Source organism: Colletotrichum karsti (assembly GCF_011947395.1).
Source record: "Colletotrichum karsti strain CkLH20 chromosome Unknown Scaffold2, whole genome shotgun sequence".
Classification (NCBI taxonomy): domain Eukaryota; kingdom Fungi; phylum Ascomycota; class Sordariomycetes; order Glomerellales; family Glomerellaceae; genus Colletotrichum; species Colletotrichum karsti.
Window position 1 is genome coordinate 1626749 of NW_024065902.1, and position 24982 is coordinate 1651730.

The 24982-nt window shown below is 55.8% G+C and overlaps 7 protein-coding genes across 7 annotated transcripts; 5 read left to right on the forward strand and 2 right to left on the reverse strand.

Annotated features, from left to right (window-relative positions):
- Nucleotides 1–1116: 1116 nt before the first annotated feature.
- On the forward strand, nt 1117–3851 carry CkaCkLH20_01004 (eukaryotic aspartyl protease; the record flags this gene model as incomplete). Its single annotated transcript, XM_038883724.1, has 4 exons — nt 1117–1208; nt 1260–1387; nt 1447–1800; nt 1849–3851. 4 exons carry the CDS (start codon nt 1117–1119, stop codon nt 3849–3851), a joined length of 2577 nt encoding a protein of 858 aa, XP_038751319.1.
- An 889-nt stretch (nt 3852–4740) lies between these two features.
- Nucleotides 4741–7141, reverse strand: CkaCkLH20_01005 (flavodoxin; the record flags this gene model as incomplete). The annotated part of the gene is made up of 4 exons (XM_038883725.1): nt 4741–6202; nt 6521–6619; nt 6685–6860; nt 6962–7141. 4 exons carry the CDS (start codon nt 7139–7141, stop codon nt 4741–4743), a joined length of 1917 nt encoding a protein of 638 aa, XP_038751320.1.
- A 3733-nt stretch (nt 7142–10874) lies between these two features.
- CkaCkLH20_01006 (uncharacterized protein) lies at nt 10875–12463 on the forward strand (the record flags this gene model as incomplete). Its single annotated transcript, XM_038883726.1, has 4 exons — nt 10875–11089; nt 11433–11721; nt 11772–12011; nt 12062–12463. 4 exons carry the CDS (start codon nt 10875–10877, stop codon nt 12461–12463), a joined length of 1146 nt encoding a protein of 381 aa, XP_038751321.1.
- A 1118-nt stretch (nt 12464–13581) lies between these two features.
- On the forward strand, nt 13582–14848 carry CkaCkLH20_01007 (uncharacterized protein; the record flags this gene model as incomplete). Its single annotated transcript, XM_038883727.1, has 3 exons — nt 13582–13629; nt 13702–14439; nt 14531–14848. 3 exons carry the CDS (start codon nt 13582–13584, stop codon nt 14846–14848), a joined length of 1104 nt encoding a protein of 367 aa, XP_038751322.1.
- A 495-nt stretch (nt 14849–15343) lies between these two features.
- Nucleotides 15344–16269, forward strand: CkaCkLH20_01008 (uncharacterized protein; the record flags this gene model as incomplete). Its single annotated transcript, XM_038883728.1, has 3 exons — nt 15344–15394; nt 15480–16122; nt 16187–16269. The coding sequence occupies 3 exons, from the start codon at nt 15344–15346 to the stop codon at nt 16267–16269; spliced, it is 777 nt and encodes a 258-aa protein (XP_038751323.1).
- Nucleotides 16270–17049: 780 nt separating this feature from the next.
- CkaCkLH20_01009 (uncharacterized protein) lies at nt 17050–18034 on the reverse strand (the record flags this gene model as incomplete). The annotated part of the gene is made up of 2 exons (XM_038883729.1): nt 17050–17829; nt 17882–18034. The coding sequence occupies 2 exons, from the start codon at nt 18032–18034 to the stop codon at nt 17050–17052; spliced, it is 933 nt and encodes a 310-aa protein (XP_038751324.1).
- A 5269-nt stretch (nt 18035–23303) lies between these two features.
- On the forward strand, nt 23304–24741 carry CkaCkLH20_01010 (carbamoyl-phosphate small subunit; the record flags this gene model as incomplete). The annotated part of the gene is made up of 2 exons (XM_038883730.1): nt 23304–23495; nt 23560–24741. The coding sequence occupies 2 exons, from the start codon at nt 23304–23306 to the stop codon at nt 24739–24741; spliced, it is 1374 nt and encodes a 457-aa protein (XP_038751325.1).
- Nucleotides 24742–24982: the final 241 nt, after the last annotated feature.

Consider the following 24982-nt stretch of genomic DNA (forward strand, 5'->3'; position numbering starts at 1 on the left):
CTAGCAGGTTTATGGCTCTTCCAACTTGCTTGCGCCTAACCTCTGGCGAAGCTGTGGCAACCTCCAACTCCATGGCTAAGCTGTGCGACTCACCAATTGTGCATCCCGCTACAGAAACGGCCAAAACTCAAAGAGGCATCACCTCAGCCCTCGCCTCGTGTCGCCAAGGCGTCTCCGTTCGCAAACATGCAGGACGTGGAATCTCGCGGATCAAGTGCCCACTCAACCCCCGCGAATCTCTCGCGCCTGATGTCTCGCTTGCTGCGTCTAACTCAAATCTTTCCGCCAGAGGATAGTCATATCGCCATTCTCAACCCCAGTACTGATCGAATCGCCGTGATACACTGGCATGTCAACATCTTGACGTCCGCTACAGAGGCGGCGGCGGCGGCGGCGGCGACACCACATCCCGACCCGTTCCATTCTTGCAGCCTCTCGATCTCTTGCGGGGCGGACACATGGTTGTCGACTCTGGAATGGACGACAGCAGCCATGCTGCTCACAGAGGCTTGTCATGCTCCGCCGCGCTTGTCCTGATGCAGGCAAAAGCACTGTGTGTCGATAAGAAAGCAGGGATATCTGCTTTGTACCCCGGTCCCCAGCTTTCCCAAGAACGACGGGACCACGAGACCGGTGCTGGACGGGGCCCTGGTCCTTGTCTCACACCCCGACGTGCCATTGAGCCACCCGGCCTTCCCTTGCTTGTTGCGGCACAGCCCATGTCCAGGTCGGTAGGGCCTGGCTCGTCCTTGCTTGGATAGCCATGGACGCTACTTGGACCGGCAGCCACCCACTCAATTCAATGGCACAACTAAGAATTTCCTGCTGACCATTCAAGTGCCCGTCATTCCCCTCCTCTTCCCGTCTTCTGCTTCTCACGGCACACCGATTGCTTGACGAGATCCCTCGAATTGGCTTCGTGGACAAGCCATGATCTCGAACCAAGCCGAAAACATTGTGTGAACGACCAAACCCGGCAACGGCTTTAGTTGATGGACAAGCTTCTTCCTGCGATCCGCTCTCGCCTCGAAACGCCCATGCCGAACACAAGGACAAATTGGTGACTGCGCGCACCTCGAAAGAACCACCAGCCTGGTGCCACCTCAAATCGACGATATGCTATCAACTGTTCTCGTCGCAACGGTGCTGGCTGGCATCGTTCGCGCACAGAATCCCACCGCCGTGGCTCTCACTCCCTCATCTGACTGGTATTTTTGGAACGCATCTATTCGAAATATACGGCTCTGACCAGTCTTTAGGTATGGCATCGACGGGAACTGGTCGACCGTCAAGTTCCAGCTTGGCACGCCTAAGCAGTCGGTCAACGTTCTCGTGAGCACATCACTATCAGAGTTCTGGGTTGTTGGTTCTGGTGGCTGCATCGCAAGTGAGTTCATGCCTTTCATTGCCGCCTCCAGTGATTCCTTGGCTAATTCCACAATCAAGAGGAGCCTCTCTGCAATGCCGCTCGGGGCAACGTTTTCACGGTTGCCGACTCCAAGTCTTGGGACCCGTTGGGTGGATGGCAACTCGGCCTCGACTACCTTGGCTACGGCGGCAATGGTGATTATGGCTTGGATTCGCTTTCGACGACTACCATGGCGGGAGATGCTATTAGCATGGACAACATCATCACGGCTTCGATCAATAGTACGGATTACTATCTCGGCTTCCTTGGTCTCGGCATCACAAAGGGTAGCTTTGGCAATGAAATTGCTGAGTCGCCCCTCACACAAGCCGTCAAGACTTACGGCTGGATTCCTAGTTACAGCTATGGCTATACTGCCGGAGCTTATTACAGTATATCTATCATCCCCGTCCGTCGCGCCCAGTACTAACGTTCTACAGAGGGCACTTCTGGCACGCCGTGCTCAATTACACTTGGAGGTTACGATGCCAGCCGATTCGTGCCTCACAACACGGAATTCTCCTTGGATCCCAGTGACGGACTGCCCCATGCTCTGGTTCGAGGTATTCAGGTCACCGCGGATGATGACAAGCCAGTTCCAAGTGGCTGGGATTCCCGAACTCGACTTTTGTCCAACATGTCAACTTCATTTTCAGCCATGATCGACAGCTCCACTCCCTACCTTTGGCTACCAGATGCCATCTGCGACGAATTCGCCAAAGCTTTCAACCTCACCTACAACAGCACTTTCGATCTTTACACAGTCACTAATGACCAGTACGCTGCCTTCAAAGCCGGATCGTCGTCTTATTCCTTCACGTTCTCCTTCACAAGTCATGACAACACCGACGATTTCGGACGCCCACTTCAAGTCCCTGGTGTAGTCAACATCACGATTTCAGCGGCAGCATTCGCTCAAGTTTTACGCTATCCGTTCATGGAGGGGACGATCGGATATGGCGACCCTGCTGTGCCATACTTTCCTCTTCGTCGCGCTTCAAACTTCACAAACACCTTCATCATTGGAAGATCGTTCCTCCAAGAAGCATACTTGATCACCAAGTATGATAGCGGTGTTTTCTCCCTCCACCAGGCACTCTTCCCGGAGAACCCGCAAGCGCACCTGAATGTGTCAGAAATCAAGCAACCTGACAACAGCCCGTATCCTCCGCCGCCTTCTCAAGGAAACATTCACGGCCTCTCAACGGCCCAGATGGGAGGTATCGTGGCTGGTGTGGTCGCAGCTTGTCTCATCTTAGTTATTGTGTGGTACTGCCTCCGCCGACGGAAGAGAGCAGCACGCAAAGCGGCAGCCCGGGCGATTGAGGACGGTAAGGACACAGCTTCAACCATCATGCCAGAGCCACCCAAGAGCCCAATGGCCAAGATCTTCTCCAGAATACTCGGCAGAAAGAAGGTTAGGACCCGCTCTCCCCTCGAGGTCATGGGCAGCACATCCCAGCCCATCGAAGTAGCAGCCGACACCAACCACGCAGTGTACGAGCTGCCGGCACCGAACGCTCCCATCGAATTGAACGGGGACGACAAGTCAGTTCATGAGCACTTCGTGTTCAACACAGAAGAGAGGCGAGACCTAGACTCGTACGAAACAGCAAGAAGAAAGGTGGAAATTCAGCTTCAAGGCCCTGTGCCAGCATACTCTCCGCCTGAGAATCCCGCAGACTTTCCGCCTCCTGAAAAATCAGTGCAAGACTTGGAGCCCGTCGCACCATACAGGCTAGCTGAGGTCAACTCGTCAGCATCTGCATCGACTCCTTCATCTCCCACGTCGCCAACCTCTGCCACTGCTTGCGACAACTTGTCATCCAATCAGGGATCCCTGCCGTCGCCGATGAGTAGTCCGCAGGGCAACTGGACGAATCGGATGTCGGACCTTCCCTCGCCTATGACTGATGAGCATACATACCCGTCGCCTTCCTTCACGCTTAGCAATTACGCGCACACAATGCCTCGGCCTGTCTCTATGGACAGTGAGATATTTTCCATGAACCGATCGAACTCATCCAGCGCGCCACCGTCCGCATCACTGCCGCTACTGCCTGTTTCTCCTGGATCGACATACCAGAGAACGCCTGTCGAGCCCTCCAACGTAGTTTGCGTTGGGCCTCTACCGGGCAACGTTTCTCTTTTGGAGCCCCAAGTAGTCGCCCCATTGTTTTCGCAAGGGAATACTCTTCTTCAAGTCCCCGACCTCGTAACTGATCGCCGTCTCTCGACCGATACCTTGGGAAGCAACTTCACCGAGTTCGAAGAGCAGCTCATGGCGCAGCAAGAGTTGACGAGACAGACGAGTCTGCCCGAGACCCAGCGAAGGAGCCGAAGCGCGGAGCCTAGTTTTTCGCGGACCCAGGGCCGACTCGACGGTACGGAATGGATTCACGTCCCGCAGCCTGCCGAGCGGCGATTCAGCTGGGAGGAGTAGTCACGAAGACACTGCCCTCAAAGAATCTTCAAACTTTTGCATTACTATTTATAATGCCAGCCGCGCCTCCATGTGGCGGTATATTATCTTTTTCTTTCATTCTCACTTTCATTTCGTCAAACATTATACGGATTATCGCGATATGCGATGGAGTTCTAGATACCAAGGGTCCGGCACGGGACACGGGCCAGTGGACAACGGCGTTTGGCTTATTTTATCACGAGAGTCCCGAAGTCTGTAGAGGTGCACGGAGGATGCCTGGGTGGACGCATCTTCGAGGGAAAACTAGAGACAGAAACAGCATCGCACATGAGGCCGGGGGCGACGATGACTGGGTCAGCATCGGATCAAAGGTCCGAGATGCCTTTTACGTGTACATGTATCACGAGATATCCATGGTCGAGGGCCAAAGGGCCTTCGAGGTCGAAGAGAAGAACATGTTAAAGACACTACAAAGCCCACATGAGTGAAGATGACCACGCAGATTATATGATGACTCTGCGCCTTTACTTCCCTTAGGTCGTTACTTCATCCGCGCAACTCGGATTACTTTCCATCCGCTGCCTGCATCTTTGCTGGTGTGAGCCAGCGCAGGATGTCCCATCACCCGTTGTGTCCCACAGGCGAGGCAGACATGAATAGAGACCTCAAAATACGTTGACGAGAGAAGAAGAATGCCGACGGGGAATTCAATCGGCACGCAACCTGCGGACCCGGCTTTCATTGGTATCTTGTATCTATCCATTAGACACTGGCATCCTTCTATATTCACGTCGAGCATTCCCCACTCTACTCCTCACTACAAACCAACTTTCGTCTAGTATGCACGAGCCGGACATCGTTTGAAAGAAAAACGATACGGTCTCCTCATCGCCGCATCTGTCGTCATCTACCAAATCTCCTCCCACCAGGTCAACTTTGCAAAAGCAGCCTCCACCGCCGCCTCGTCGGGATACGAGTCCTTGTCCCCGGCCAGGCAACTCTTGACGGCCTCCTTGACGGCACGCGACATTTTCAGACTGCCGCCGCAGACCACGAAGATGGCGTCGGAAGAGACCATCGCCCGGACCTCGGCGGGGCGCTTGCGGATCACGTCCTGCACGTACTCGCGGGGCGCGTCCTTGTCCCTGGAGAAGGCCGTGTGGACGTCGAGTCTTTTGTCGGCGGCGCTCCGGAGACGTTCCCAGACGTCCCGGAAGTGGAAGTCGGCGTGCCGGCTGCGGTTGCCGAAGAAGATGGCCGTGTCGCCCGTGTGCTCGTGCGAGAGGCGCTCCTCGACGAAGAGGCGGAGCGGGGCCACGCCCGTGCCGGTGGCGACGGCGACCAGAGGCCTGCGGGCGTTGGCGGGGCCGTGGAGGGAGGCGGAGCTGTGGTTTACAGTGACGCGGAGGGGCGTGCCGGTCGGGAGGGACTCGAGGTAGCGCGAGCAGAGGCCCTGGCGGGTCTTGCGGAGGATGGTCTTGTACTTGACGAGGGCGACGAGCAGCGCGGCGCTGGTTGTGCCGTCGTCGGGGTTGTGTGCGACGCTGGCGATGCTGAAGTCGCGGCCGCGCATGACGGGGAACATGTCGAGGACCCTGCGGAGGGGGATCCTCACCGAGGTGAACTCCTCCAGGACCTCGAGGATGGTGCGGCGCGGGCGGGTGGTGTAGTCGTAGAACTCGTCCGTGTACTCCCTCATGGTGAACTCGAGGAGGCGCTCCTTGTGGTACTCGTCGGTGGTGAAGTAGGACATCTCCTTGAGGAAGCTGCGGCGGGGGATGCAGGTTATGTCGAGGTTGTGGGTGAGCAGGTGGCGGAGGGTGACTGGGCTGTCGGCGTCGACGAAGAGGCCGCGCGGGAGGTCGGAGGGGATGGAGAGCGGGAGGTCGGCCACGGGGGACCAGTGCATTAGGTCGATTAGCTTTTGGACGTCTTGGGGGAAGTTTTTGGGAAAGATTGTCAGGCTGTCGAACGGGTTTATTGGAGGGTTGCCGGGGAGGGAGAGGGTGATTTGGCGGACGTCTTGGAAGTGTGTTGAGGGGGTTACGCGGTCGTTGCAGGTGAGAGTTGCCGTTTGGCTGGCTGTGATTGGAAGGAGAGTAGTTGGTGGTGTGTCGCTTATTTCCAGGGAGTCCGTCTTCTCGGTGAGGCTATCGATGGATGTCTGGAATTCGGGTTGTTGTTCTTTAGCATGGCCGTTGAGGTCGCTCGGGGTTTTGGCTGCGCCTGGAGTATCCGCCAAGGAGATACTATATCTCGGAGGCAGGAGAGCATCGTCCGGGATAGGTGAGAGATCCTCCGGGAGCGGGAATGTTTCGAGGAGCTTCTTCTGTAGATCCGCGGCCCAAGGCATATACCTCTCGTCGGCGCTGGTGCATTCGTCAGCCAAGTTCATAATAACATAGCGACTACTGTCCAACAACTACAGCTGGATGAGAACTGGCAACAGTTTTAACTACCACATGACCCAAAGCAACCTGATCTGAGTACGACTAATTGCCGTGAGGGCTGAAAGTCTGGGGATCCCTTATGTTTCAACAACACAAAGAGAACTCGACAGGGCACCGATCAGGGGCGATGGGTGGTGGTATAATTGCAGGTGGCGATGAACTACGGAGTAGAAGATATGCCGGATGATGGTTGAGATAGATCAGAGCAGACAAGAAACAAAGTTGAAAGCAACTTACCCATCTGAGTCTTGCTCGTCCGCCTCCCCGCGTGGGTAAAACTCTTGGGCCCCGAGCTGTTCAAGCCGCTTGTGAAGCTTCCTTGCTGCCCAGTTGAACCTATTGACAATGAATTAGACCCTGTCCTCTTGACAACCAATTGGAAGGATGTGATGTAAACATACTTGATGTACATGCTATCGCCAAGACCAAACGTCGTGAACTTGACGGCACCAAGACACCCCGGTGGCAACTTCTTCCTGAGCAAACTCTTCCAGAAGGCAATTGAGTTGCGCGGCATGTCTCCCTGACCTGTTGTCGAGATGACGAAGACGACCAGAGTATACTGCAATAGCATACTCTTGAGGATAAGAGTTAGCAGGGGTTGAAGACATGGATTAACAGACTCAAACCCCCTGTCTACAAGTCTGTGACGAAGAGCATAGGACAACGACAACATACCAGTTGAGCTCCGTTCATCTCGTCGACCTTGGTCTTGAAGTGCAGGCGCTGGGCATTTCGGCCCAGCTCTTCGGCGATGTCCTGGCTGTTTCCGGTTTCTGAGCCGTAGAGGATCAGCATGGACCGGCCGGGGATGTCGGCCACATGCGCCGGGTCGGGGCCGCTCTCCGGGATTGTCATTTTTTTCTTTGCTCAAATGGTCATTCGGCGGATTCAGGATCTGACAGAACCGGTTGAATCCAAAAAGGCCGAGCGACACGCAAAGAAAGAACGACTGACACCAGGCAAGAATATCCGCGATGGTAGATCAAGGTGTAAGTCGCGGGAGTGGTAAGTGACTCTTAGTAAATGCAGCTATGGGATTCGTTAGTGCGGAGGTCTCGGAGATGTTTTTCTTCGCCCCTCCAGCGGCATCGGAGCTACGAGCGAGCCATTCAGTGCAAGAAGGGATCACGTGCCGCTGCCCATTTGCGGGGTGAAGGTTGCTTGTCGTCGAGCAGCAACGAAAGAGAGCCGTCGGTAGAAAGTGCAAAATTCATCAGCTCCTTTGCAGAAACATTTTACTATGAAGCAGAAAATAGACTTGGTGGTCATAGGGTGATTGATTCGTGTGACGTGCTGGCCAGCCACAGACCGCATGGATAATACCCGACATCCGGGTCAGACGAATGAATCTGCGCCACAGATCCCCCCAACGAGGAACATCAGAGGCAGAGATACAGGGCTTGACTGCCGGGTCTGTCGCTAATCTTCTTGGGATTAGAGCGGCAACAGGTGGGTTGTGCCCCCCAAGATACGACGGCTCTAGGCCTTGTAAGTCAAGTCGCATGCGAGGTAACGGCTGAGCGGGCCACCGCGGACACGGGACGGCGGCGCCAGTGGCACCCTCGAGGCAAGGCGAGGGGACGGCGCCCCATCTTGAAGCTCCTGTGGAGAAAGTTCAAGGCAGGGAGGGAGGCCAGCTGGGAGATAAGGCGAAGTGCGGTGAGGGAAAAGCTTCCCGACTCAGGCTGTCGCCTCACCCGACTCACCTTCAGGAGCCAGATGCGAGAGACACTGCCATTGCAACGACAGTACAGAATAGTGACCAGTCGACAGGACTATTGAATTTGAGGGCTCTGGCGAATACGATGATGGTGGTCGAATGGCCGAAATTGTCTGTGGATCGTAGCCACGACAGACCGTCTCCTATTGATCCAAGCTGGCCGGAGTATCGTGTTCAAATATTGAATATCGGACATGAGAATGCAGAATTGATGAAGAACCGACAACAATCAAAAATTCTGCCTTCGTCCCTATTTCCTGCGCCGGCTTCGACCCCCTGTGTAGACAGACCCCTGGAGCCTTAGCGTTGAGAACCAGGGGACCCTCTCCAGAACTTTCATGCGCTCCGCGAAATCCAGTGGGCCTTGGGAAATTTGTTCATTCGGGTCCAATCTCGGGCACAAAAGCATCTCTCCGCGGTCCCATAGATACGGGAGTGCAGCGTCGACCGGGGACGGGAAACGGGTCCCTAATGGGCATACGCCGAGCCTGTTCAATGTCGGTCCGGATCAGCGGTCAGCTTGTGGGCATCCATCCAGCATCCAGCCTCAAGATGCCTTCAGTTGGACGACGAGTGTTGTCGATATTGTCGTCGCACTCAAACATGTCTTGTCTGGTTTCGGCTTGCTGCAGGGAAATGGGCAGCGCCGTTCGGAGACCCTACTGCAAGGAACCTGAATAGCCTGGCTCCTAGAGCCTGTCCTACCTCTACCTCAGTTAGTGTAGTCGCGCCTTAGGCAGGGTCGGACAGAGTGAGGCAACTCAATCGGCGTACCAAGTCATTGGTGGTGGACCCTTGGATTTAAATCTCCGGCGCATGTCTCTCGTCAACCAACACCGGAACGACGGCGAGAATCTGGCGATAGGGGTCGGAAAGAAAGTTGTTAGCAGCATACGCCCATGTGCTTGTTGATTGAGATTCCCTGCCGGTCCGAACTGTTGCTCAGATTGGATATCTCGCGGAACTTTGGGAAGATTCCGAGTTGCTTCTCCAACATTGTTATATCGGACAGCTGGCCAACTGGGGGAGGTTTTGCCGATGGAGCATCTCGTCAAGCTTCTGGAATAAAGCTTACTGCTTCCCCCAAAAGGCTAAGCCCCCCTCGGCCGCCAGAAGACGTCGGCGCTGTGCGTTGTTGGATGTCGGTTTCTTCCAAAGGTAGCTGTGTCTGCTGAGTGGAAGGACAGAGAATGAGAGAGAACGACATTGCAGCATAGCTCTCCACAAGATGGGGGCCGCGGGGCGTTTAATTGTTGCAAGTCTTGCCGAATTGGATCCTGCAGTGTCCGGGCCTTTTGGCCACGGCAAGCATATCTCACATGTAGGCTGCAAACTGGGCAAACCACAGAGACAGAGGCACGCGACTTGTTTGGTGAAGACGAGTTCGGTAGGAGATGGGAATCTGATATCCAGGCGCCATATCCATAATGCATCTGGCTTGCGCCAGCATCCGTAACCTCCGCGCAGAGAAGCCGTAGGTGCCGAGATCTCTGTCGCATTTCGGTTCTCAGCGTCTCCACGAAAACGCACATCAGCGGGTGGACACTGGATCAGGGCTGGCTTGGCTGGGATCCCATCGCAACCGTTTTGCGGGGGAAGAGTCATTTCATTCCCCTGATAGGCCGATGTTGTTGTCACCGCCTGGGCAGATCACACAGGATTCCGGCCGGAGGGAGTTGCATGTTTTGATGATGGTTGTGTGTCGCGTCTCCTTGGCCAGCCAGTCATGGAAGGAAATTGTAATGAATTGTTGTTCGAAGATAAGGCCATATTGCGATAATAAACACGTGGAAATGGGAAAAGAAAACCCATGCAAAGAACAACCAGCACCTCCTGCGTTCTGTGCAGGGGTGATGTCGGTCTCTTTCTGCTGGAGCCCGTGCCCTGTGGCTGCTGCCAGCTCAGCTGAATGTACCTGCCATGTCCAACACTATCGCGTGGATCCTTCCTAATGGATGACATTTCACCTGCATCACTCACCTCCTCTTGGTACGTACCGTCTTGAGTCGACGCCGACCGCCTTTCGTCTCAAGGTGGTTGCGACCGACCCCTATGCGCTGGAGAGGGATTCTTGATGACTTTTGTTGATTTACTCAGCAACCGTAGGAGCACGAACAACAGCTCAGTTGTCAGCTACCTTAAGATAGTTACCTCTTGAGATTGGATGCCACCTCAAGTTGTTCGTATTAGCGTCCCTTAGGTATCACAACCACCAGATTTGGTCATTCCTTTGGTAAATATATGGTAATCACGACACCTCGCTCTTGCCATTCCGTCATTCGGTGAGGGAAGCTGCCTGGCCGTCATTTCCATTCGTGCTTTCCCCCTTCTCACCCCTGTCCGGCTGCTGCAGACATAATAGGCAAGTACCCACCCATACCCTCGTCCTTCCGCACCGCCACACCTGCCCATTCGACGGTCTTGCCATCCCATGGACTCCCAGCCAGTGGGTCGCGCCTGCTGTTCGGTGGGTTTGCGCCTCGCTTACCCTCGTCCCTCGTTCCCCCCTGCTCACGAAAGGAAAGGAAAGGAAAAAAAAATATTTGTATTTCAGGTCGCGGCTTGACCTCCCTTCCTCTCCTCTCCTTTCCTCCACATCACAACTTCAAGATCCAGTGTCACCGCGCAACGCAACGTCGTCTGTCAACCTCTCTCAAGCTTTCTAGGGCACCAAGCTACCCTGAGAAAATTCCCCCCTCCATTGTTTCAGAGTTCAATCTCCTCGAACTTCAATCCATCAAGCCTACCGAACCAACGCTCCTGCTGCCAGGTCCCGAGTTCGTCCGCACGTCATCCGTCACCTCATCATCCTAAACGCAATCTTCAATCCAACCAAACCTCTTCTTCATCCAGCCAAATACCGCCAACATGTCTGCTGCCGTTGAAAAGGTTTCCGAAGCCATCGATGACGTTACCAACGCTCTGAGCAATGCCACCATCTCCGACAAGGCCGCCGATAAGCCTGCCGCCAACAACGATGCCGTTCTCGCCAGCGCTGCTGAGGGACGCCGTCTCTACATCGGCAACCTGGCCTACGCGACAACTGAGGGGGAGTTGAAGGAGTTCTTCAAGGGTTACCTTGTGTAAGTCTCCTATTTTCTTGTCACTGAACATGTGTCGTCATACCCCGTAGCTCGCTGGAGCTTCGGCCTGAGTCGCACTTTCCTTCCCCAGCACTAGCACTGGACCACTTCTCAGCTGCGTCCCTATTCCCCGGTGCACTGCACACCACTTAATCGTTGGCTACATCGCCTCGGAGTCATCTTGCAACGACTTGGAATCTAGTCGCTGTCGCGCACCCATGCAGACCGCCTCTCTCCGATGTCACGATGTTGCCCCGTGGCCTCTCCTCCCTCAACAGCCCCGCAAAATTCCACCCACTTGCGTCACGCGTGCCAGCTCATACTGACCCGCATTTTCCCACAGCGAGTCCGTCTCCATTCCCAAGAACCCTCGCACCGACCGACCTGTTGGCTACGCCTTCGTCGACCTCTCCACCCCCACTGAGGCCGAGCGCGCCATCTCCGAGCTTAGCGGCAAGGAGATTCTGGAGCGCAAGGTCTCCGTTCAGCTTGCCCGCAAGCCTGAGCCTGCCGGAGAGAAGACTGAGGGTGCCAACGGAGAGGGCGCTGGTGAGGGCAACCGCCGCAGACCTTCCGGTCGTGGCCGTGGACGTGGCCGTGGCCGCGGTGGTCGTGGCGCCCGTGGTGGCCGCGTAAGTCATCATAATATCGCGTTTGCTGGACTTTACTGACGTTTGCTTAGGAGGACGGTGCTGAGGGTGCTGCCCCTGTTGAGGCTGCCGCCGAAGTCCCTCCTACCTCCGAGGTTCTGCCTTTGACCGACGCCACCAACAAGAACGCTACTGACGCCAGCAAGACCGAGAAGCCTGCTCAGGCTCGTGCTCCCCGTGAGCGCCGCGAGCGTGGCCCCCCGGCCGACGGCATTGCCTCCAAGACCAAGGTCATGGTCGCCAACCTCCCCTACGACCTGACCGAGGAGAAGGTGAGTCTTGTGCGGAGAACGTGAATGACAAGCGGCTGACAACTGCATAGCTCAAGGAGCTCTTCGCCGCCTACGACCCTTCCTCCGCCAAGATCGCGCTTCGCCCTATTCCGCGTTTCATGATCAAGAAGCTCCAGGCTCGTGGCGAGCCCCGCAAGGGTCGCGGATTCGGTTTCGTCACTCTCGCCTCTGAGGAGCTCCAGCAGAAGGCCGTCAACGAGATGAACGGCAAGGAGATTGAGGGCCGCGAGATCGCCGTCAAGGTTGCCATTGACAGCCCTGACAAGACCGACGAGGAGGCCAACTCTCCTAAGGAGGAGACCAAGGCCAACGGCACCCAGGAGGCTGCTGCCGCCACCTCTACCCCCGCTGCCGCCGCTACTCCTGCTGCTGCCCCTGCTGCGGAGGCTACCCCCGCCGCCGCCGCCGCTCCCGCTACCACCACCGCCTAAATCTAGGCAACCCAATCTTACCCAGCCACGGCATATCGTCTTTGAACCAGTCTTCGAAGACGCCGCCTTAACGAGCTTCATGATGCGGTATCTGTTACGACGATTTCCCCTTTTTTGGAAGTGCCCCCAAAAAAAGAGGTGGCCAATACATCTACGTCTGCTCTCTCCAGACTCGTTCTCGGTAGTTAGGCAAGACAAAGATGTGCAGCGCTGCCATCATCACTAAATTAATACACACGATCTCACCGGCCACCTTTCCGGTATTTGTTACCTACCTCCATTTTCTCCGTCACCCTGTGCTGGGTTGTACATTAGCTTTAGCTCGAGGCGGTCTGGAAGGAAGAGGAAAAGTTCGGCGCAAAACGAATAAAATCGGGTAGCTTTTTGCAGTTCATGACAGATCTCCACTATGCGCAAGTGACTACGTGATGTATCCATCGCAAACAGTAAGATTAGAGTTGCAGAATGTAGTTCTAGTCTGCGTCCGTCTGAACGTCAGTCTCCGCATGATGGGATATGCGGATACCTCCAAGGTGTTTGGCGGCTGGGTGGAATCCAGTCGGTTTCAGTGGCGCCCGTCATGTTTCGTGGGCTGTCATTGGTGACGCCGGAAGGGCCCAAAAGCCAAGTGTCCCAGAGCCAGTCCAGACCCTTTTTGTGCTTCCGAGTCCCCAGAACCCCCATGGAATGTTTTGGCCCCTGTCTGTCTGTAGCCGTACACGTCAACCTCGCATGTGCTTTGACTTGATACTGTGCCTCTCAGATAGACGCCACAAAAGAAGACGACAGAGAAACACCACTTTCGATAGTGACACGGATCAGCCTGGTCGGGAAAAGCGAGCAGTCTCGCCGGGTTAATTGAGGCTAAGGTTGCGTGTACTCCGTACCACTGGACCGGAGACAGCCTGCCGCGCTAGGCACCTTAAATTAAGAGCAAGGCCAGCTGTCGACATCCGCCCGGATTCTCGTCCCCTGGGCTGTAGAAACCACGACCCCTTATCGGCACCCAACTTTGAAAGCCCCTCCACAAATACTTGACAACCTCGAGCATACCTCAAACCGCGCGACCCGGTCTTCACATTCCGCTCTTTATTCGAGACCACTGAATTCTTCCCACAATGGCTTCCAAGGCCATGTGGGAGGTCGATCCCGAGACGCGAGCCAAGGTGAGTTCTTTCTTTTTACCAATGACGTGCAGTGCGACTGCGCGGCTCCCAGCTGACTCCCTTGTCCTTTAGCTGGCCGCGATCCAAAAGGAGGCCAAGAACAACGTCTGCTGCGACTGCAACGCGCCCTCGCCGCAATGGGCCTCCCCGAAGTTCGGCATCTTCATCTGCCTATCATGCGCAGGCGTTCATCGCGGCCTCGGTGTGCACATCTCGTTCGTGCGCAGCATTTCCATGGACGCCTTCAAGCAAGTCGAGATCGAACGGATGCGCCTCGGCGGCAATGAGAACTGGCGTAACTTCTTCGAGCAGCACGAGGACACCAAGATGAGGGGCATCTCGTGGGACGATGCGACCATCGCCGAGCGATACAGTGGAGAGGTTGGTGAGGAGTGGAAGGACAGACTCACGGCCAAGGTCGAGGGCAAGGAGTACGTGCCGGGTGAGAAGAAGGCCGCGCCCGCACCCGTTGCGAAGCCCGTCAGCAGGACCGCCACGCCGCTGGGCGGCACCGACAGTCGCTCCGCCAGTCCCGGCAGGAAGGTGAAGGTGGACGACAAGTACTTCTCCAAGCTGGGCGCCGAGAACGCCTCGAGACCAGACGACTTGCCGCCGAGCCAGGGCGGTAAATATGCAGGCTTTGGCAGCTCGCCCATGCCCGAGAAGAAGGACGGCGGCATGCCGACGGTGGACGAGCTACAAAAGGACCCGATGGCCGCTCTGACCAAGGGCTTCGGCTGGTTCACGACCACCGTCTCAAAGACGGCCAAAACCGTCAACGATGGCTACATTCAGCCCACAGCGAAACAGGTGGGTGACCCTTCTACTTCTACTACTGGAATTCCGTCTCCGCCCGCGCCGGCCCGGACGAAGAGATCGGGACTAATACGTCGTCCCCCAGCTGGCTGAATCCGACTTCGCGAGACAAGCACAGGTTGCCGCCGGCCAGGTCGGCCGCGTTGCGCAACAAGGCGCTCGCAACGCCCATGATGGCTTCAACCGTTTCGTCGAGGGCCCCGGTGGCCAAGGTGGTCAGGGGTCAAGGCAGGTGCCCATGGACGAGAGCAAGAAGGATTTCTGGGACAGCTTCTCGAACCTGGCAGACCAGAGGCAGCAGAACAGCGGTAGCTCCATCGGAACGTCTGCTATGGGCAAGAAGACCGGCGGAGGCACGGCTCCTGCTGCGAAGAAGGATAATGATGGGTGGGATGACTGGTGAGTGGTGTTTGTTTTGGGTGATTGGGGGGGTGTTGAGCGTTTGTCGTACTTTGGCAGGCCTGCATATAGTAGAATATCAATTTTGTTGCAATATCAATGTTTGAAATCGGACCTGCGGCCATCGTTGCTGTGACCGAAGAGGTCGACATCGGGCCAACAAGCCAATGTCTCTCACTGTGAAAACACTGCAGAGACCCGCGCACTAGAGCCTGAGCCGTCTTTGCAGCTAGATATCAAGGAAAATCATCAGTTGATCAACTCTCGGGGAGTATGTTACCTCAAGTCGGCGTCTCTGTGCTTAATGACCGAAAATGGTTAGGTGGGGCGATGACCCGAGGTTAGCCGGTATCGCTGCACCGGAGGTCCCATTTTCCCCAGTGACGACACGGCACGGCCAACTTCGAACTCGAGCTGCCATTCCCAATCCCACCCCACTCCCGACCGCAACAGCATCAACTCTCCGAGGCCATTGATCAAGCCAAAAGAGAGTCCCAAAATGTCCGCCCTCAGAATCCTCGTCCCCGTCAAGCGGGTCATTGACTACGCTGTGAGTTTTTTTTTCGAGATTCTCTCCCTCGTCAACAGAGATTTGGCTTGTGATGCGAGGACCGAGCTGACTTCGGACAAAACAGGTCAAGCCCCGAGTCAACAAGGCCCAGACGGGCGTCGAGACGGCCGGCGTCAAGCACTCGATGAACCCCTTCGACGAGCTCTCGGTCGAGGAGTCGGTCCGCATCCGCGAGAAGAAGCGCGCGCCCGGCGGCGTCGAGGACATCACCGTCATCTCGGCGGGACCCCCCAAGGCCGTCGACGTGCTCCGGACGGCCATGGCCATGGGCGCCGACCGCGCGATCCACGTCGAGACCAAGGAGGGCGACGACCTCGAGCCGCTGTCGGTCGCGAAGCTGCTGCACAAGGCGGCGCAGGAGCACAAATCCAACCTCGTCATCCTCGGCAAGCAGAGCATCGACGACGACGCGAACCAGACGGGCCAGATGCTGGCGGGCCTCCTCGGCTGGTCGCAGGCGACGCAGGCCAGCGAGGTCAAGTTCGGCGAGGGGGACAGCGTCAGCGTCACGCGTGAGGTCGACGGCGGCGTGGAGACGGTCAAGGCGAAGCTGCCGCTCGTCATCACGACGGACCTGAGGCTGAACGAGCCGCGGTACGCCAGCTTGCCGAACATCATGAAGGCGAAGAAGAAGCCGCTCGAGAAGAAGAAGCTGGCGGACTACGGCATCGGAGGCGAGAAGAGGCTGAAGGTCTTGAAGGTCACTGGTGAGTCAAATCTGCGATTCGTGTGTGGTGTGTCGGCGTTGGGAGTGCTAACGGATTCCCGCAGAGCCTGCTCAGCGACAGGGCGGTGGCAAGGTCGAGGACGTCGGCGGTCTTGTTTCCAAGCTCAAGGAGCTCGGCGCCTTGTAAGGGGCGTGACTTAATAGTCTGTATCAGTACTAAAGATATATCGGCAATAGATTTGTTTGAATCAAGCTCTTGGTCGTTTGTCTGCGTCGTCTAGGGGCCGCCATGATCTACTGAGTAGACAGATGTGAAGAACCGGGACGAATCACACGCGAAAGTCGACCGCAATCCTGTCTATGCTGAATTGCAGGTAGTATTTGCGTGGAAGCCAAAGACTACACATCAGTACCATTGTTGATATGGTAGCGAATGCGGATCTAATCACAGGGCAATTTGCACCATGGCGATCCTTAACGTTTGGCCGCTCGGATGTTGACGACATATGCTGACAGGCGACCTAGATGTTGTGACGAAAAGTCAACCGATGGATACGCCAATCCATTTGGCAGGAGTCGTTCTTGGCGAGCATCGACCTCCCTGGCCATATCACCAATGTCATCGGATCCCTCTGAGTTCATGCATAGAAACAGACTCTGAGAGAAGCTTCGGATCAGCCAAAGTGTGCTACAGCACCAATGTGAAGAACTCGCGAATGTGTACTGAAAGCGGCGAAAGCCTATGCTTTGGACTCTTCCGCCATCGGACAGAGCCGCATCGCCTCGGCATGGGCAAGGTGTTTGGAGCGTTGCCTAACTCTCACTTTCTACTCAAGCTCACCCCTGTTATCACTTTCATCTCTATCGAATGCAGCTCTCAACAATCGCCTAGAAAAGGCTAGAAAAGGGGACGTGTCATTCTCAATATGGCATAAGGCTTCCCTATGTAACTACATACGTCAAGGTTCTAGTCTGTGGCATCCTTAACTTGGCCGTACGAAGACCCTCCAGCAGCAGCATCAAACTCCATCGCCTCATTCAACCCAACGATCGAGAACAACTTGCGCGGCGTGAAATCCTTCTGCGTCCCGACTTCGCCCGTCTCCTTCAGTCTCTTCAACGAGTCCCGAATAGCCTCGTACGCCGGCGCAATGGCCGCGAACGGCACAATCATCATCCTGAACCCGATGTCCTTGGCCTGCGCGGCGGTCCACGACGGCGTGGAAGCGTGCTCGACCATGTTCAGCAGGACCGGTGTCGGAGCGAGAACCTCGCATGCCCGCCTGGCCTGCTCCTCGCTCCTGACGCCCTCGAGGAACGCCACGTCCGCGCCCGCCGCGACGGCCGCCTTCAACCTCTCCAGCGCCTCGTCGAACCCGTGAGTCTGCAGCGCGTCCGTACGCGCGATCACGACGATGTCAGATCCGATCTTCTGCCGCGCCAGCGTGGCGGCCTTGATGCGTGCCGCGAAGACGTCGACGTCGACGACTTCCTTCCCCGTCAGGTGCCCGCACCGCTTCGTCTGCACCTGGTCCTCGATGTGCAGGCCGGCGACGCCGGATCGGGCGTACTGCGTCACGGTGCGCGCCACTTGGTTCGGACCGCCGTAGCCTGTGTCCGCGTCCGCTACCACCGGGACCGAGGGGTCCAGGTTCGACAGCATCTCGGCGTGCGCGCGCATGTCGTTCAGTGTCGCGTAGCCCAGGTCTGGAAGGCCCAGTCTCGAGGCGGAGGTACCCGCGCCCGTCTGCCTTGCGTTAGTTTCCGCGAGTCTTGAGACGAAGGGGTGTGCCGCGTACCATGTACAGCCCGTCGAAGCCGACTTCGAGCGCGATGCGGGCGCTGAAGCCATCGTAGACTCCCGGGAGGAGAATCAAGTCGTCCGTCTCCTTGAGGCGGTTACGCAGGCGCGTTGCTGCTGAGATGGGGGCTGCGCTCGTATTCGACGACATTTTGCGATCTGGTGAAAGTGTTCGGATGGTGTGTCTGTGACGTTGTGTTGCAAGAGCTGCGGTGATTGCAGGTGTCCGCTGTCCGTTTGAATGTTGAGATGAAATGAAGCCGCGGATACCGCCTTTTGATCGACCCTGCTATTATACTGATTTATAAACCTCCATGACGCAAATGCGTGTTAGTCGATATCCACAACGGGTGGGCTTTTTTCGCCTTTCGGGAATATCGGAGAGGCGCTGGAGAATCTCTCATTGTTATTCCCACTTGGGACCACTCATGAGCCTCATTTTTTGGGGACTAAGTAGGCGTGAGGGGAATTTCGTGTTATTCCCGTCTTGTCCGCCCTTCTCGTTGAATGAGGTTGAGGGTGTGGTGGTTGGAGAAGAGGGGGGATCCGCGGGACCGCCATCGGCCGAGTCGGTGATGGTTCGCTGATCCATCCGATCTCGACAAGCTTCTTCTGAGATATCTTAGCGACACCGAGCTTTCTTGCTTGGCTTGCTTCCACTTAGTCAGGATTATACGTCGTGTCTCCCGTCCTCCCGCGTCGCAGCCGCAACCTTGGTAGGATGCGAAAGGTTGGCGATATAGACTTTGAGCCTGCAACACTCCTCCCCTCCAATACACGCTGCGAACCGATTTGTGACGGATTGGCCCGGCGTGTCCGGGAGGCTTAGACTCGTTATCGTTTGTTTTGGCATTTTCGGCTTTTCGTGGTGCCTTGGAATGCGGATTTCTCATGTGTTTTGGAGCTTCCGGTGTTGCTTAGGTTTAGATATATGAACCCCCCGGACGAACACGATTCCACGTGTGAAGGATTGTTCCCGAGCCCGATTCGTGCATCTCATGTATTGAAATGTAGTAGAAGGCGCATTCTATGAAATCATTCCGGAATTTCAACTTCTTTCCATCGAGGCCGCGAAATCAGTATTGTCCAGGCAAAGACTAAGACGACGAAGACGAAGGGTTGAGAATGGGCAATATGAGCCTTGCGAGCAAAGATGTCTCGGTCGATGCCGTCGAAAAGGGCACTCCGGTCGATTCGCCGCGACCGAGTAGCACGCCAGAGGAGGTTGCCATGGCACAGCCGGAGTGGCAAGCGGCGGAAAAGAGACTTGTGAGGAAGCTGGACATGTCGCTACTGCCAGTCGTTTGGACTCTGTACATGTTCAACTATCTCGACAGAAACAACCTAGCGTGGGCAACCTAATCGAGTTACCTGGTCAGGACGAGGAGGAGCTAACGGAGGGACAGGCAGGCCAAGTTGAACGGATTCGAGAAGGACCTGGGGCTGGTTGGAAACCAATTCAACACGGCGGTTTCGGTATTCAATGCCGGGTTTGTTGCGTCCCTTCGGACGATTCGTGATGGAAACCGTCGACTGACTGGGAACACAGGTATATGATTGCCCAACTCCCGTCGAACATGCTCATCACCCGCGTCCGGCCGAGTATATATATCCCGTGCTGCGTGATTCTCTGGTCATGCGTATCGGCTTCCACCGCAGCAGCCAAAAACTTCTCCAGTCTGGTCGTCATCCGAGTCGCGTTGGGCGTGGTAGAAGCGCCTTTCTTTCCCGGCGTAAGTCTCGAGGGAATCCTGCTCTAGCATAGCCCCTTTACTTTGATATCTGACTGGGCGAACGGCATAGGTCTTCTACGTCCTTTCCTGTTGGTACACCCAAAAAGAGCTCGCATTCCGCACCGCCATCTTGTACTCGGGCATGCTGATCGCAACTGCCTTCGCGGGCCTCATCGCCGCTGCCGTCTTCGCGCATCTGGATGGCGTTCGGGGGCTGGCCGCCTGGCAATGGCTCTTTGTCATCGAAGGAGCGGGAAGCTTCGCCTCAGCTTTCACGGCGCTTGCTTTCTTGCCGGATTACATCGGGTCCAAGACGGGAGTGTGTTCGTGGCTGATGACGGAAAAGGAGTTGCAGGTCGCCGCGCAGAGGATGGAGGCAGACCGAGTCTCGGTGCCGGAGGAGAAGAGGAGGAGCGTGTGGCATGGGTTGAATCTTGCGGTTAGGGACGTGAGGACTTGGCTTTTTGTGAGATTTCCTCCGTGAAGATGACTGACGTTGTGGTGGGCTGACTTTTGGGGACGTGTACAGGTCTGTCTCAACGCGTTCTTCCTCTCATCTCACGGCCTGAGCAGCTTCTTCCCCACGATCGTCCAGGGGTTCAAACTCGGCTCGAACACAGTCACGCTCCTACTCACGGCGCCGCCGTACCTCTTGGCGGCAGTTGTCGCCCTGGGCGTGGCCATGTCGAGCGACCGGCGCGGCGATCGCGGGCTGCACGTCGTGGGCTCCCTAGCCGTTGCAATGGTCGGATACGTCATCACAGCCGCGACGGTGAACCAGCCCGCGCGGTACTTTGCGAGCTTCCTGTTCGTGTCCGGGGCTTACGCGCCGACGGGCTTGATCTTCACCTGGGCCGCGAGCACGCTCAACGAGACGCCGGAGAAGAGAGCGGCGGCAACGGCGATTGTGTGTTTGTTGGCGCAGCTGGGCAACATATGGGGACCGTACTTCGTCCGGCCGCAGGACAGCCCGAGATATCTATTGGCATTCATTTTGATGTTGATGTTTTCTGGGTTCACCATCGGGATGGTATTTCTGATGAGATTCCTGCTGGGAAGGGCGAATAGGAGGCTGCTCGCTGGGGCGGAGGGGACTGGGAGGAGGGTTAGGTTGTATATACTCTGATGTCGGGTTGTTGGCGTTTTGGTTCGGGGTTGGGACGCTGGCGTTCATGGGGTTGGTTTGAAGGGCTTACGAACCAAGAGACTCTGGGTAAGGTACCTCTAAGGTATGTTGAGGCTATGGAAAGAGCCTGGGAGAGGAGGGCGTTTCGGACAGGAAGGAGTCATTATACCAACTCTGGATGACGACCATCTTCGATATTTTGGATTAATATCGCTTATTAATCGCTGCTGGACCTGTGGCTCATGATGTTGGTTGATGTTATCTATAAGGGTAAGTTCATTGAGGGTATGTCAAGTCTCATATTGTTTGTGCCCACATACTGCTTGTTACCATTGATGCCATATCTGCTTACTTATTTCTGTTATCTTTTCTTTCCACATCCATTTGATGCTGTCCCCAGCATCATTCATACCCCGCTCGAGAGTCAAGCGTAACTCTACCCTCGTGCCAGCCACCCGAGTCATGCCGCCACATACTTACCGTCTGGCTGTGCTCGACAACTCAGTTGTGGGATCTCCAAGGAAAGAAAGCTTGTGGAAATTATTGACTCGGAATTTAGCAGTTTTACTGGTGGTTTGTGAAGAGAGGGGAAGTCCAGACCGCTGTACACTATTCGAAATCATTGTTTAGTCAGAGTTGGGTTGAGGCAGTTTGTGTAGCAATTTCCTACTTGACTGCTACCTTGGCATGCAACCAAGTGTCTCATTCGGCTGAGTACAGCCGACAAGATGACCGCCCACGTGATATATCTGGTGGCAGATATTTGCAGACAGAGTGGCATCTCCTTGAGTCTCACAACTCGAATATAGGAATAAGCGAAACAAAGTATCTCTCTGATCACAGAGTTGCTCGCTTGAAGCTTGCTACATTTGAAAGGAGAGACAATAAACCCAGGAAGCGCCGGGGTTTCCGAAGAGATGGTGTTGCCAGGGTCTATCTCTCAAGACAAGGACACCGAGTCGAGTCGGTGAGGAGTTGAAAGGATTCATTTGTTTGCTTCGTTTCTGGTTGGCAAGGGAGAGCCCGATAGGCCGGAAGCGGAGGGCGTCCCCGCCGTTTGGCCCCGTTTGCTCCGGTCAAGGTTCCAACCCACATGCAGTTACGGCGTTTAGTGAACTATGCATTGTTAAGAGTTGGAGAATGGAGTTAGCTTGTGGGACTCCGAGTGCGGCGGTGTTTGATAGAGATCGTTGGACACAACGCCCACCAATCTGGTTACTGAGTCAATTTCAGAACAGAACACAAAAAAGACTCGATGGAAGCTTTGGACATCTGCAGAGTCGATCTTAGGGTTCAGGGTATCTATCCCACACCAAATGCCGGCTCAATGCCGTGCTGTAGCCCGTGGCCTGTCGCGTCGGTGATGTAATGTCGTTCAGTCAAGCAGGGCTGATAAGAACCGGGGAGAGCGAATGGAACGAATGGAATGCTACCTCAACGGATAGCTTATTCGCCTCTAGGTAAGTGAAACCTTACGTAAGGCGAATTAGACGAGCGAATTGTCTTAGCACATTGGCTCATGTCAAAGCCCCGCGATAACGACGACATCGGCGCGCCTTGACAGCGGGGCGGGGATGAGCGCCTCACTCAACTGCTCAACTGCCACCGCCCTGCCAAAAAGAGCCCTGGAGGGATTCAGTTGCTGCACTGTCTGGTGAGAGTTTCCCCTGCAGCGATAGCCCCCCATCTCTCAGTGTCCCTCCCCGTTTACCCCGTGGCTGGCGTATCACAGCGTTGGGACCCCACCAGAGACAGCAAATTTGTTCAAAGGGTCCAATGGCGAGCTTCCCATTATTTTTTCTTAAGCAGCTTCTACTGGCCGTGACCTTGACCTTCCATTGAATGCCCCGGCCCCCGTCCTGGCGGTTTTGTCCAGTGTGTGTGTGACTCCGCGTCGGCGCTCGTGCTCCATTGCTGCAAAGGTATTTTTCTACCCGATATCTGCCTCTTCTTTCGCCCTTTTCTTCCTCTCCCCTTCTTCTTTTTTTTTTTCCCCTCCTCACCAACAAAAATCTCACCACATCGTGCAATACCCCCGTCACAGAATATCTCCGGCCATCATCCCTCCACCGCCTCGTCTCGAGAAATACAACACCCTTTCTTCTGATTGTCTCTTTGCAAATCTGCCCTTATGAACGGGCGCCCGTCAGTTTTCACCTCTCAGGTATGTAATGTAATGTAGCTGCTGCAGCTCCTCCCAACTCTTATCTCGGTGTGCGAGCTGAGGTCACGGCCTTCGCGATACTCAACCCCGCCGGTCAAAACTCTGTCTCGTGCTCGTGCACTTGGCCCACAGCCCAATTGAGGCCACTGGGCTCTGCTTGCACGCTCGCCGCCTTCAATTACACGACATTGTTGCGAAATGCTGTTGCTGACTCGTTATCATTAGGATTATCTTTCAGGTCCGCACGATGCTCTCTCCGCGGTTGACTCACCGCTTCTCTCTCAGCGCAAGACTAACCATGCCAACAGACCACCTTTGGAAGGCTTCCAGGGCATAAAGGTCTTTTGACATAATCAGCATCCAAATCATCAGCAACCCCTACCAACCGACAATCACAATGTTCTCTCGATTGGCTTCCCAACTCTCCAAGCCCGCGGCCAAGAGTGCCGCCGGGTTGAGCTCCGGCTTCCGAGCTCAGACCCGATTCCTCTCCAAGCAGGCCACTGGCAGCAAGGGCCGCAAGATGCCCTTCAACCAGACCCGCGCAACTGCTCCCGTCGCCAACCTCGACGCCACCCTCACTATCCGAGTACGTTACCTCCGAACACACCGAGCTGTCACCAGAGATCATGGTTCGCTGACTAGAGACACAGGATGGCCCCGTCTTCTCGGGCCGAGCCTTCGGAGCAAACTCTAACATCTCCGGCGAGGCCGTCTTCACCACATCCCTCGTGGGATACCCCGAGTCCATGACCGACCCCTCCTACCGCGGCCAGATTCTGGTCTTCACCCAGCCCCTTATCGGCAACTACGGTGTGCCCTCCAACCAGCTTGATGAGTTCAAGCTCCTCAAGTACTTTGAGTCCCCCCACATCCAGTGCGCTGGTGTCGTCGTCGCCGACGTCGCCGAGCAGTACAGCCACTGGACTGCTGTTGAGAGCTTGGGCGAGTGGTGCGCTCGTGAGGGTGTTCCCGCCATCTCTGGCGTTGACACTCGTGCCATCGTCACCTTCCTCCGTGAGCAGGGCTCTTCCCTTGCTAGGATCACCATTGGTGACGAGTACGATGCCGACGAGGACGAGAGTTTCATCGACCCTGGCCAGATCAACCTGGTCAAGCGTGTCAGCACCAAGGCTCCCTTCGTTGTCGAGTCTCCCGGTGCCAAGTACCACGTCGCCCTGATCGACTGCGGTGTCAAGGAGAACATCCTTCGCAGTCTCGTCAGCCGTGGCGCCTCTGTCACTGTCTTCCCCTACAACTACCCCATCCAGAAGGTCGCCTCTAACTTTGACGGTGTCTTCATCTCCAACGGCCCTGGTGACCCGACTCACTGCCAGGACACCATTTACAACCTCGGCCGCCTGATGGAGACTTCTCCCGTCCCCATCATGGGTATCTGCCTCGGCCACCAGCTCCTTGCCCTGGCCGTCGGCGCCCGCACCATCAAGCTCAAGTACGGCAACCGTGCCCACAACATCCCCGCCCTCGACTTGACCACTGGCCAGTGCCACATCACCAGCCAGAACCACGGTTACGCCGTTGACTCCTCTACCCTGCCCAGCGAGTTCAAGGAGTACTTTGTCAACCTCAACGACGGCAGCAACGAGGGCATGTTGCACAAGACCCGCCCCATCTTCTCCACCCAGTTCCACCCCGAGGCCAAGGGTGGCCCGATGGACAGCTCCTACCTCTTTGACAAGTACATCGAGAACGTCCAGCTCTTCAAGGAGAGCGAGAAGATCTACAAGGACAACCGTCCTACCCCCCTCATGCTCGACATCCTTAGCAGGGAGCGTGTCGGCGTTGAGCCCAGCACCCTGGCTGCGGCCGCCTAAGTGGTTCGGTTCTTCTGTAGTTTGTTCTTAACCTTCATGGATTTGTGGTTTCGCGGCAGGTACACATGGGTTCTCTTTTCCTGGGAATAGGATAGTCTTATGGTTTGCGTTCTCTTGCTATTTTAAGTTGACACAAGCTGGAAAGCAGCTTCTTTCCTAAAATTGATACACAAAAAGCATATCATTTTGGAAACACGATCTCCGGTCATCTCCGTGAAGACCCATGCAGTGACATCCTAAC